Source organism: Ammospiza nelsoni, chromosome 13 (assembly GCF_027579445.1).
Source record: "Ammospiza nelsoni isolate bAmmNel1 chromosome 13, bAmmNel1.pri, whole genome shotgun sequence".
NCBI lineage: Eukaryota > Metazoa > Chordata > Aves > Passeriformes > Passerellidae > Ammospiza > Ammospiza nelsoni.
The window spans coordinates 6,500,893-6,514,262 of record NC_080645.1 but is presented as its reverse complement, the minus strand read 5'-3'; the positions used below and the strand labels follow the sequence as shown (position 1 = coordinate 6,514,262).

General features: G+C 40.7%; 1 protein-coding gene across 1 annotated transcript in view; it reads right to left on the bottom strand.

Moving 5' to 3' along the window:
• Positions 1–13,370, bottom strand: part of LOC132079127 (neural-cadherin-like) — a 58,482-nt gene that overhangs the window by 14,852 nt on the left and 30,260 nt on the right. Inside the window, exons 12-22 of the mRNA XM_059481580.1 lie at positions 12,199–12,366; positions 11,755–12,004; positions 11,530–11,657; positions 10,481–10,667; positions 9,604–9,747; positions 8,222–8,505; positions 6,100–7,714; positions 4,936–5,029; positions 3,608–3,792; positions 3,165–3,394; positions 40–311 (exon numbers count right to left, since the gene is read on the bottom strand). Coding sequence (XP_059337563.1) covers positions 40–311; positions 3,165–3,394; positions 3,608–3,792; positions 4,936–5,029; positions 6,100–7,714; positions 8,222–8,505; positions 9,604–9,747; positions 10,481–10,667; positions 11,530–11,657; positions 11,755–12,004; positions 12,199–12,366 — 3,557 coding nt within the window. The remainder of the gene's footprint in view (positions 1–39; positions 312–3,164; positions 3,395–3,607; positions 3,793–4,935; positions 5,030–6,099; positions 7,715–8,221; positions 8,506–9,603; positions 9,748–10,480; positions 10,668–11,529; positions 11,658–11,754; positions 12,005–12,198; positions 12,367–13,370) is intronic.

The window sequence follows — 13,370 nt, the reverse complement described above, 5'->3', positions numbered from 1 at the left end:
CCAGTGGGCAGAAATGATGTGCAGAGCAGGCTGGCTCACCTGTAGCCGTTCAGAGTGTCGACACAAAGGCCCCCGTTGAGGCAGGGGCTGCGGGGGTACGAGGAGCAGGGCTGGTGCAGGCGCTCGCGGGCGGAGCAGGAGCACAGCCCGTGGCTGGAGGTGCTCAGGGACACAAAGGACACACTCCCTGTGTCCAGCACTGTGGGAATGTCACTCACACTCAGGTGGTTTGTACAGCCCTCACTGCAGTTGGCGCTCCTGCACTCGTCAACGTCGATCTGGGAAATGTTCAGTTGCAGAGCTGACTGCATCTGAGAGAAAAGACAGCACCACTGTTATCCTAATGAAGGCTTTTGCCTCAATTCTGAAAAATGAGAGCCACCAGAGACTTAATGCAGTGTTAAGTTTCTTGAGCATTACTTACTAACATCCCTGATTATACAGGGAAGAAAAATAATTTGAAAAATTCAGGAAACATTTCATTAAAAAATTACAGCAGTGGCATTTCCTAAAAACTTGATCACTGATATGATTAAGTGTGAACATGTACTGGTCTAACAACATTATTTCCAAGACCATTATTAGACATTATTAGACCATCTGTACTGGTCTAATAACATTATTTCCAAAGCTCTGAGAGCAGTGAAAGTCCACCTTCTGAGCTGCAGCATCTGCATCACACCTCTCTGCACTTCAACAGCAGCAACAGGAGTGTTTCAGCTCAAGCCAGGATAAATCCTTCCTCAGCAGTAACACTCAGATATCATTCCTAACATTCCCTCACACAAAAGGATACAGACACAGCAAACAGCTGAGCTGCTTTCAATAATCATGTCCACAAACAGTGACCTGACAAGACAACTGTGTAGCAACTTGGATTTAGTCTAATGATTTGTGTCCCATAAATTTACATTTCATGTCAAGCTGTCTGCAACAAAACACAGTTCAGCATACTGGATACCGTATTCTATGCTACATTCACCTTTGTTGGTTCACTGTTTTTATTGTTCATTTGGCTTGCACCTGAAAGCCCAAGTACCAAATAAAAAGAGCCTCTGTGTAACCACAGCTCTGGTAATGTAGGAATAGTGACTGAGAGCACAACTTCCATTCTAAATGGAGCAAGGAAGCACTGCGAGGGAGGGAGGGAAGGGAGCTCACAGTGTGAGGCCAGAACAGAGCTGTCATCAGTCCTGGCTTTTTGTCCTTCAGCCTGCACCCCTAAATTATCACAGTTTGTTCCTTCCACTTATTTGGGAATTTTGCACAGGTGTCTGTTATAAAGCTTCAGAATTTCATCTGTATTTGATGATTCAAATACACTGAAATGTGTACCCAAAACCTGAGTTTGGGTTAGTGAGGTAAAAGACCTCACTACTCTGACAGTGGTACACAAATGAACAAGGTATAAAAATGTAAAACTAACAACACTGGAGCTGGAATGTGGAGGGTTTTTTTCTCAAATGGTAAAACATATGACAAATATCTTAAAAATAAGCTTTGAAAAGATCAAAACAAATACATAAATACGCAAGTGCTTCTATTTTTTTCTCATTTGTGTAGACATCTCAGTTCACCACTGCAAGAACTTTGATCTTTATAATGCTTTGTCTCTATATTCTCAAATATCATAACATGTGTTGATGCCCTGCCCCAAAGGCACAGAGTATACTTTGTAATGACATGATGCATCCTGTCAATGCAGGTCTGTGTCTGCTGCCCACGCTTATCACCATCACTGGAGAGTCTGTAATGCACATTTAGACATCTATGTAATACTGTTATTAAAAAACTGTATAAAAACAACTTTGGCTCCTTTAAAGTATTAGGATGGATTATTTTTTTGCTAAATAAAAATTGCTGTTGTAAAAGTATACCCCCAGGAGGTAATGCAAACATATTATTTATGTAGAAATTCAATGAATAATTCCAGTGCTAATTACTTATTTTCTATATTTATAGTTATACACACAGAAAAACTACTGGATGAATTCTCCAGCTATGATTGGTTTTCTGTAAACTATTGGTGATTACTCACTAGAACTATTCATTAAATATTGAAAGGTGGTATATAATTAACAAAAACATATTTTTTCATTAAAATACGTGAAGCAATCCCCTTGTTACCACTTTGATGAATTCAGGTGTCATGTATTATGGCAGATAATATTTGAAATCTATAGGATTTTCTGTCTTATTGTAGCAGTAATTCAATAAATATGCAAAAGAAGCAGTCATTACCCTTAATGAATACTCTCTGTCTCTGGCATTTCCTATTTGGTCACTCTGAAGACTCTCATAATCCACAGAGCCATTCAAGATACACCAAGGAGGAGGCAGGTAGTAAGTTAAGACAGCCCTGTTTGGTTTCCAGACTCAGGCAGACCCCACCATACTCACACAGATGGAAAGTGCTGTTTTCTCTTTGGAAAAATCATCCATATGATGTACCATGTATAAAACCCAAATATGGCCAGGGCAAATGAAAAGCTGAGCAGAGTCACTTTGCCTTTGTGCAGGGCTACAGAAAAATCCAGCCATGGCCAAGACAGACTGTGTCTGTAACTGAGTCAGAGAGCAGGACAGCTGGAGAACACCAAGAAGGGGAGGAAAACATCTTCCATTCAAAAATATTTTCCTTGAAAACAGTAAAAGAAGTTGGGGGACAGTGTCACTTTGTATTTGAAGCTGTCCTTTGGTGAGATAGATGCAACCACAGGATTGGTTGTCTCCATCTCACTTACCTGTTGCAAGTGTTTCCTAAGGCACACATTCCTTCCAGCAGGACTTTTCCTCTGAAGTGTCACCTCTTTGTACTGCAGAATTTCTGTTAGGGTGACATCAAGCCTCCATTCTAAGTGTCCAAACACAAGTTGATGTGGGGATTTGGGGATGACACAATGGAACACTGGAGAAAACACACTATCTGCCCCATGGCAGCATTGCAGACCCAGTGACTATTCATTGAACCAGAAGTTAGTACAACCACACCATACCGGTATGTATGGCACTAAAAAGGGAGAAATCCTGAATTAAACACTTGTTTTTGTCCTGAGTGAAGCAATAAAACCCTTATCTGCAGATGCAGTGTAGTTTTCACTGAGGTTTGGGATGTACACCCTGCAATCTCAGCGTTTGGCCGAGTTGCACAGGTGAGAACCAACCTCAGTTCTGAACGCTGCCATCTCCGCATGCAGCTTCTCAGGTGTGTAATAGGCTGAGCCAGCACGGACTGCAAACCTCACATCTGTCTGTTGTCCATCCCTGCCCATCACACTGAACACAATCACATCACTCAGCTTGGCAGGCAACAGCTTTGCAAGGAACTCCTTGAACTCTCCATGTCTCGTTTTGCCATGTTCATCTCTCCTTATGAACTCCTCTGCTGTGACACCTGGTCAGGGGATTCAAAAATAGACAAACCTGAACACCTGGGAGCTCATGGGTTAATTTCTCAATTTATTTCTTACTTAACAATATGGAAACATACCAGAAAGTAGCCTACAGTGATAAGCAAATCAAGTATTGATGTAATAATGCCTACACCACATAAACATTCAGTTAGAGAAGCAGCTGATCTAAAGCCTCACCAGAAAATAAAACCAACCTGAGAAACGCACAGTGGCTGAGTTTTGTATGGCTTCATTTTCCAGGTCTCTGACATGGATTTGTACTGTAGATATAACATCAGGGCAAATTCCATCAGAAACTCTAACTTTTAAGTTGTATATTCCCTGAGGAGTGTTATCCACCATCAGCAAAGACCCAGTCCTCTGATTTAATCTGAAAGATCTAGACAGAAACCTTCAGTTAGGAAATCTTAACAAATCAAAGTTGAGAACTCACTTTATTCATTAACACCATTCAGAAGGCCTTAAATGTTACTGTGAAGGTTATAGGGCCAAAACTTATGGGAATTAGCCAACAACCTCAGAAAGGCAGCTCAGCCACCTTAACTGAGAAATGACAATCTGCAGATCTTATAAAGAGATGTTCCTGCCACTCAGCTTTCCCAGATTTGAACACAAGCAGTGTGCAGTTGAACCAGGTGGTTCAGCACAGTCATCATGGGCAAGCCTCTGAGGTCACTCTGATCATTCCATGTTCTCACATCTCTATCTGGAACAGGGTAAGTCTGTATAAAATCTCTCACAGCATCTTCACTGGACACCTCAAAGGACCAGTAACCAGCAGTTATGGAAATATTCCATGACCATTATTATGGAACAGTGACCTCTTAGCATGGAAACAGGCCAGGGGCTGCTGATGGACAGAAAGTGTTTAATTCTGGGCTGCATAAAGCTTTAAACTTTTAGTCACAGCACAGACTAAAATTCACTTCACATCCATTTTTTCCCTTTCAGACAACATACAGTTATACCATAAACCATCTCACTTTATGATATGAACAAATAATATCTAAGTAGGAATTAAGGGTCCAATTCAACATTTCAATTAACAGAAAAAAACCTCCACTAATCTGAGTCATGGTTTTCACATGCAATTGTAAATTTAGCCATCAAAGGAGAGCACCAAATTCCCTTCCACTTTTGATGAAATTACTCCATTCTTTGCTTTTAAATTCAGGATTTGTATTCCAACAACCCTAACATCTGAAAGCAAGCATTAGGACTCTGTCTATTTTTAAATTGGAGCTTACAGAACATGCATTTTAAAGTAAATTAACTATGACATCTGACTAAAAATCAACATCATGGTGTGATCTTGCATTGTCTTGGAAAAAATATTTAATGCAAAAATTTCTCAATACCTAGTAACTCAAGTGAAAAAGAAAAAGAATATTCAAAAGGTACATCCCTTACTACACTCAATAACCCTGGCTTCATGCACATCCTGAACACAGAGAAATACATGGTGAGAAAATAATTACAGAAGCATAAATATTACTCATTTTGACAGAAATACAATCCTCACTTGAGCAGTTTTCCTTCAGAGAGAAATGTTTTATTGTCCCAGTCATCCTGATCTGGTGCAAACACTTCCCCAAGCACTGTTGTTGACCATTTTCCTGTTGAGATAAATTATAATAAATCTGCATTTAATTTTTGCTTTTCAGTGCACTTTATATTCTGTGACATTCATTACTGCATTTATTATTTTCAGACTCCTGCTCGATTTAGTGATGGTTATGATCCAAGATTCTTAAAACAATGCATAGCCTGTCATATGATTTCTGCCAGTTCTGGCAATGTGAGCACACTGGAGATGCCACATGAAAGAAGAAAAGCTGGAAACAGCACAAAACAGCACTAGAATCATACATAAATACAACTCTCTAAAAACTCTCAGACAAAAGAAAAATTAAAAATCACCACATAAGGAGTTAATTCCAAATGTTTCATGCTACTCTCTTATTTTGAAGAGCACACAAGTGGAACCCAGCAAAAAAGGGAGAGCATCTTATGGGGGTACAGCTGGGAGAGAAGGACATGATTGGGTAAAGGAAAAGGGCAGGAAGACACCAAGCTGGGCCAGGTCTTGGTGATTTTTCCAGGCCCTTGGAGGCTGGCACAGAAGTGGAATTTACAACTATTTTTTCTAAAACAGCAAGAGGAACAAATCCAGGGAAAGAGACTTTTGAAATCCATAATCCATGTTCAGCAACATGGGAGATTTTTAAGGTTCAAATCTGGAGCCAAGCCAACCTGGATGCTTCCTTCTCTCATTTCTACAGTATGATCTGGTCACATCTTTTTTGTAATTTAGGCATACTAAACTCAGAAAATGTAACTGCAAAATACCTTCTGGAGGTGAACACTCACTAATGGAAAATAGATCTTATGGGTTTATAAAAACACTGCTTTTACTGCAAGCTCAATATATACCTGTTTGCAGCTAACAGTTCTTTGGTAGATAATCTTCTGCACACTAAGGTCTAAGTTTAACAAGTGGACTAAGTGAAATACAGTTCATTTACTCCACCTTACTTAGTAGTTTACAGAACAGCAGCTGCAGTTATGAAGTATGCAAACCATTAAAGAAACAAATTAACAGACTGTAAGAAAGAAATTTAGTGTAAAACTCCACTATTTCATGAATCTAATCTAATATCCAGAATCACATCCAGCTAGCCCTTACCTTTGTAGCTGTACACATAGACCTCCTTGTGGCCAGACTCATGGCAGTTGTCATTCTCATCACCAATTGTTATAGTCAGGGTGGTTGTGGAGCTCATGGCTGGAATCCCACTATCTGTTATAATTATTGGCAGGTGAAACACCTTCTGCTTTTCTCTGTCAAAGGACCTCAAAGCTGTTATAGTTGCTGTGTTATTTCTGTTGTCAGTAAGAGAAAAGTCCAATGAATTCTGATATTCTGGTGGCAATGAAAAGGTAAATGGTGGCCCATTTTCCTCAGCATCCGGATCAAAGGCATGAAGCAGCTTTGAGGTGTGGTTCATATGCACTACCTCAGGCTTCAGTGTATTTTCCCAAACTACAGGCATGTATGGTGCTTCAAACCTTGGTCCATTGTCATTAATGTCAAGCAAGTTAATTAACACTGTGACACTTCCAGTGCGGGCAGGCGTCCCCTGATCTGCAGCTTGGACAATCAAAGCGTATTTCTGAATGGCCTCACGATCAAGTGCGCTTGCCACAACCACGTGACCAAACTGGTCGACCACAAACTGTCTCAAAGGGTCTGAGTCTGACTTTATAGAATAGATAATCTTCCCATTCAAATCAGAGTCCTTGTCTGTAGCCCTCACTGTGGTTACTGTAGTACCTACAGGCACATCTTCAAACACAGGGTTTGTCTGAATAAACTGAGAAGGGAAAGCTGGGCTGTGGTCATTTGAGTCTTCAACTTCAATCAGGCACACTGCAACACTAGAAAAATCCAGATCTTCCACAGTAACAGTAAGATTAAACTGTCTTTCACGGGGATTCTCAAAATCCAACTTTTTTTTCAGTCGAATAGTGCCACATTGCCATTCTTTGTCATTCTCAATGTAGAACTTCTCATCTGGGTCTCCCCCGATGATACTGAACATTAAATCTGCATTTTCCCCAATGTCTGCATCTGTAGCACACACCTGCAGGACTTCTGAGTCAATGGCACTGTTCTCAGGAATTGCTGCCTGCCACAGTTTCTTTGTGAATTTGGGGACATTATCATTGACATCTGCAACCCAGACAGTGGCAGTGCCAGTTCCTGTTAGCCCTCCCCCATCTCTTGCTTCAACAGTAAGGAAGTAACTTTCAGTCCTCTCCCTGTCTAGCAGCCCCCCTGCCACGTGGATGGTCCCAGTACTGGGATTGATGTTAAACATGTCAGTACCAAACTCGTTCTTCACATTCTCTGTTATCCTGTAGGTCAGGACAGCGTTCACACCAACATTTGGGTCATCACGATCCACTGCAGCCATCTCCATGACCAAGGTGTCTGCAGGAGAGTTTTCAAAGACATTCCCATTGCAGTCATCAGGCATGCACGAGAACGTGGGTGCATTGTCATTTATATCCCACACGTTGATGATCACATCAGCAAAGCCTGTGAGTCCTCCTCCACCTTCATCAGTGGCCAGCACAATGAACCTCCACAGGGCTCTCTCTTCCCGGTCCAGCCTCTTGTGGGAGTAAATGCTGCCTGTTTTCTCATCTATTGTGAAAATGTCACCTGCACCATACCCATGCAAGGAATATCTCAAATCTCCTCCATCAACACCACTATCAGGATCACTGGCCATAACCTACAGTAGTTTTGAAAAAGAAACAAACATAGAAAGTGTGAAATATGCAGTGACTGCATCACATCCTATATGCTGCTCCAGTCTAAAGGAGTTCAAGCAAAAGCATATGACTTGGTAATAACATGTGCATGCCAGGAAATAGCAAATCCAGGGACAATTCAGGGCAGGGAAATATGCATTTTTAACAATGTTAACAAGTTTAGTACTAAAATAATATTATATTCTTCATACTCATATATGTAATTTAAATATTACATTCTGATAGCTACTTTAAGTTGTCCATTATTTGCTTTTCAGGATTAACAAATGATCTATCCTGTTTATCCCACTTATAATCCCCATTTTTTTTCCTCCCACAAAAGTCCATTTCTTCTCTTCAGTGACAAAACCTTAGTCAAAATAAACTTCATTAATATCTATGTGCTGAGTTATTTTTAACATAATTGTACCATAGTAATCAGTGCTTTCTCATTGAAATATTATAATCTGTGGAACTGCATACACTACCTGAAGAACGAAGACAGGCAGCGAATCCAGTTCCTCAATTATACTTCCATAGTATTCATTGATAGAAAAAACTGGAGCCTCATCATTCTTATTCATGATGTTGATGATGATAACTGCATAATCCTCCCATTTCCCATCAGAGGCCAACAAGTGGATCTCATACATTTTTGTTTCTTCATAGTCCAGTGGCTGGGCAATGACAATGGCTCCTGTTTCTGGATCTACATCCAGCACCCCTCCTGTGTTTCCAGCTGTGATCTGATACCGTAGTTTAGCATTTGTTCCTGTCAATTACCAACAGTGTCAGAAAACACACATGTCTTGAAGTAGGCTGATGGTGAGATGAAGTACAAATCACACAATAACTGATTAGTGGTATTATTTTTATTTTATCATTTTTGTGGTCTTTTAAAACATGCAGATGTCAGATTACTAAGCAGCATTTTCAGTTCTGGTGTGTCTAACTGGAGTTTGTCTCTACAAAATGTGTCTATGCAATGAAGTAATAATTCTGTTTTAACTTTATTTAGAGGGCAGAAATTAAGTGCCATATATCCATCACATCAGGCCCCCTGTCCAACACTACAGAGCAGATTCACAGGCAGCCTAAGTCCCAAACTAAAAGTTCCTTGAGTAGTAAATCCTTCTGCAGCACATCTTCACCACATTTGCCTCAGCCTCCTACAGAGTGGGAGGAATCCAATGCAGTCAGGATTTCCTTGCATTTTACAGACACACAGAGAACAGTCCTTGGGACTTGTGCAACAACAAAAAAAAAGCAGTGTTTCTCCATACAGTGAAGCTGAATTAGCAGTGCTCCAGGGTCAAAAGATGGAGGCATTTACTGATCTGTCTCTCTTTTATAAGCACTGGCTATGTACTTTTACATGATTAGTGGCTGAATTTCTGGCTGATTTGTGGATAAAACAGTGTAGCTAAAATTCATCATATGCATTTAGGAAGTCTAGATTAAAATACAACAAACAAACAAAGCAAACACAAACTATACTGTCCATCATTGAGGAAGCAAATGAATCTCACTGAAATGAAGTCTGACTTATTGTAGCTAACCAGGACATTTTTATTGGCACTTATTTGTAAGAAAATTATCTGATCTATAAAAAATTTGTATCTGTGGGCACAGAAATTATCTCCTATCATCTCACATTAGTGCATGTCTCCTGAAATAAGAGATCGTGCCTCACAGCTCACAGTTATGAACTAATGTTCATGCCTGAGCAGGGCACACTTAAAGAAGTTTTAAAATCTGGGGACAGAAGGACAATGCCTTTTCTCACACCACCAACTACGCCTTGGAGTGCTGAGATGAATGAAACTGATCCATATTTTGGAGAGAGCTGTGGGGGATTGCAGTGCTTTACCTTCATCCTCATCGTTGGCAGTGACTGTGAGGATGGTGGAGCCCACATCCTGGTCCTCGTCCACGCTCAGCTCGTAGACGCTCTGCGCGAACACGGGCTGGTTGTCGTTGACGTCGCTGACGGACACACGCACGTACGCCGTGTCTGCAGGGACAAGAGCCACACACACAACCCCAGCTGTGCCACTGCTGTCACCTGCAATCCCTTCACCTTCAATGGGACAAATGTGCAGGCAGCACAGAAACAATCCCTTAGGGCTGTGGGCTGCCTGTATACCAACAGTACTCAAAAGCACGGGGTATCAAATAAATGTCACATCCAATTTGTTCAAACACATGCTACATGAATAATTGAGTCATTGATGCCTAATATGACAGTTGTACAGTGTTTAGTCATAATTTTTTTTGTCCTGAAGCCACAAAATTTTAACTTTTTATTTAAGCAGGGCGATCAGTTGAAAAAAGGATTTTCTATCTTGCATATTCCTGCTCCATAATTACTTTTAACTAAGTACCATACATATGCAGTGCTTTGAGAAACACTTGCCCTGCCCAAAGATTTGCATCCTACAGATAATGGCACACCTTTGCCAGCTAGAAAACACTCTCTAAACTCTAAATATGAAGGTCTATAGGGTTTTGTTTTTTTAATTTCAGAACAAAAAAGCTTGCTTGACCATCATGCAAAGCTTATCTTCCACCTCTGACACAACTGTTGCACAGCTAAACAGTAAAAAAGCCACCACGAAATCAGAACAGGCACTCTTCCACAAGACATGAAAAAAAAGGAAATTACCATTTAATCTTGTATTCCAGAGCTTCTGTTTTCAGACACAATCCAAGTAATATCACACTTACCACAGCCATCTGTCCCTTACCAGAGTTTGGCTTCCCATGCTTTCCAGGTCGAGCTGATTCAGAGCCATCCACTGACTTGACTTCCAGGAGGTAGGAGCCCTTCTCCTCTCTGTCAAACACTGAGGTGGTGTAAATGGAGCCTGTCTGGGGGTCCAAGCGAAAACAGGTGTAGTCTCTGCCACTGTCATGTAACAGGGAGTAAGTTATCTACAGGATTGAAAAGAAGTTGTTAATATATACTTTCCTGTTGATGAATAGGTCACAACTAGAACAGTACTTAAAGAGAGGAAGAACTGTCCCATGTCCAAGTATTTGATCAGGCCAAGGAAGCTGGGTAAAATTGCAGCTTCAGCAATCTGGTCTAAAGCCAATTAACTTCCTTGACTGCTGATCTGTAAAGGAAAATAATTTGTCTAACCAGCTCCTGATTTCACCAGCATGTGTTTGTACAGTGCTTGTGCTGCAGCACTCAAACTCAGCTAAAGATCCCAAGTATTTCTACAACACCCACAGGTGAGCTGCATTTGAACCTGCACAGGATCACAGACCACGTTCTACCCTCTATTATCTGCATGGTTTTGTGACTTGACTTCAGTTTGCACTCTTGTTCTGAGGATGTATCTATTTTCAATTTGTTTATTCACCAAGGAATACATCCTCTTTGGGTGTTAACTTCCCATATTTTGTAAGGACTCAGTTTGCAGTATTGCCAATGATTTCCAGCTCACAAAAGCTTTTAACACAGCTTTTCTTCCATCCATTTATCCAATCTCATTGTAGGTCTGTGTAGAATTTTCCACACAAGGGAATTCTACAGCAAGCATTTCAACTAAGCTACAGGCTGTGTAAATATTTCCTCTTTGTTTTCTGCCTCACACCTACTAGTTTTAGTTGCATTTTTCACCTGGCAACACAGAGAAGTATGTAATTATCTACTTTATTTCATTCTACATTTCCCTATTAGTCATCCCTTTTCTAGGCTGAAGATTTCTAGAGTATTTAGCCATTGCTCCTGCTGAAGTCATTCCACAGCTTTCATCAGGGGAGAGAAAGGTGCCCACTTTCTTACCTCCCCATGCTGACCAAGGTCGAGGTCGGTGGCAGACACCTGAGTGACAAACGTCCCCACCTCAGCTCCCTCTGTTACTGAGGCTTCATAAATGGATGAAGTGAAGAATGGGACATTGTCATTGACATCTAGAATATCAAAAAGAGCACACAGAGAGAAAACTATAAAACTTTAAAGGCAAACAGTGCAGGATTATACTGTGGCACCACTGAGCAGCTCACACACCTGTGACATTGACATGGACCGTGGTGAATGCTGCCAGAGGAACTGCAGCCACGTTCTGAGCTCGCACCCGCAGCTGGAAGCTCTTTGTTGTTTCATAATCCAGGGGCTCAGCTACCAGGATGGAAGCAGAGCCATCGTGTCTGTTTGGAGTCAGGTAGAAACGCACTGGCATGTTGGTCTCTGGGACAAGCCCCTCTTCCAGGTTGTAAGTGACACGGGGATCTCCAAGGGGAGAAGTTGCTTTGATTGTCTGCACAGTTCAAAAAGTGTGGGTAATCAACCCTTCTGCAAGTACAGCAACATTTCTAAAAGCTTTTGTGCTTTCATTCTCCCAGATATTCAGCTACAAAACACAAAATTCCTATAAAAGCTCACTATTTAAGCAAATAAACAATGTTCAGTTACTCTGCATCCTGAGAGCTACAGACAGACAAACAACCTTACCAAAATTGAGGCATCCCGTGTTGTGTTCTCTGGAATAACAACTTCATAGTTGTCTCTTTCCCACTGTGGAGGTTGGTTTTTTGCACTGGTTACAGTTACAGCAAGTTCAACTTTACTGCTCCTGTTGCCTCCATCTGTAGCAGTAATCTCTCGAATTATAGATGACTTCTGAACAGTAAAAAAGGTTTCATTACAGAAGGTTTTCAGCAGGCCTCCAAAATAAATTAATACACACAATTAAAGGTACACTTAAAAATAACCTTCACAGAAGAAAAAGATCTGAAGATGGACTAGGTGTAAATTTGATGAAAAATTCTATTTACTTTACTTAGGAGGGTTGGAAGATTTTGCTATGTGCCTCAATGAAACGAAGCAAATGTGACACAAAATTTAAAACCAAACAAAACCCAAAAATCTCCTTGTGAAGGACCTGTTGCAAACTGTTAAACTTGCCTATTAACAGTTCTTGTTATTAGGTCTGTAGGGTTCTTAGATTCATTAAAGAAAATACAATAAAAAGGATACACCTTCACCAAACTTTTGTGTGTCAGTTATTTAGAAGTTCAATTTCAGTAGTAAAAGTATCTATTTAAACACTGACATCTACAACAACAGTTCAGTTTCAAAACAAATTACTTTAAAACCTGAAAATTTCAAACTGCTTGTGTATGTATTTAGAAATAGCTGAAACTGATCAGTTTTAGATAACTACATGAATGATGCTTTCACCTTCCTGAGGGACAGCTATGCTTAATGCACCACAATTGACATATGTCAATTTGGGAATCTATATCAGGACCAACATTTCACACTTCTTCCCATTCAGGTTTGTGTCTAGACTTAATGCCTGTAAACACAACAAAGTGCTACACCTGGGTCCTTGCTCCTCTGCTTCTGACCTCAGCCCTCCAGCCCTTGGAATCAGCATGCCAGAGCCAGGGAAATGGGAAGAGCAAGTCTCAGAGGCAGTGCTGGGGCTGCTGCTTCCCAGATGAAAGCAGGGCTTGCTCATATCCAATTCACAGCCCATGAACTCAGCAGCTAAAAGCCTTAGGCTCATGTTTAATTTAAACAGATATATTGATCCTTTAACCTGAGGGGTAACCCAAACTCATGACCTCAGTCCCTCCTATGATATATTGAAATATTCAGCTTAAAAAGGAAAGAAAGCA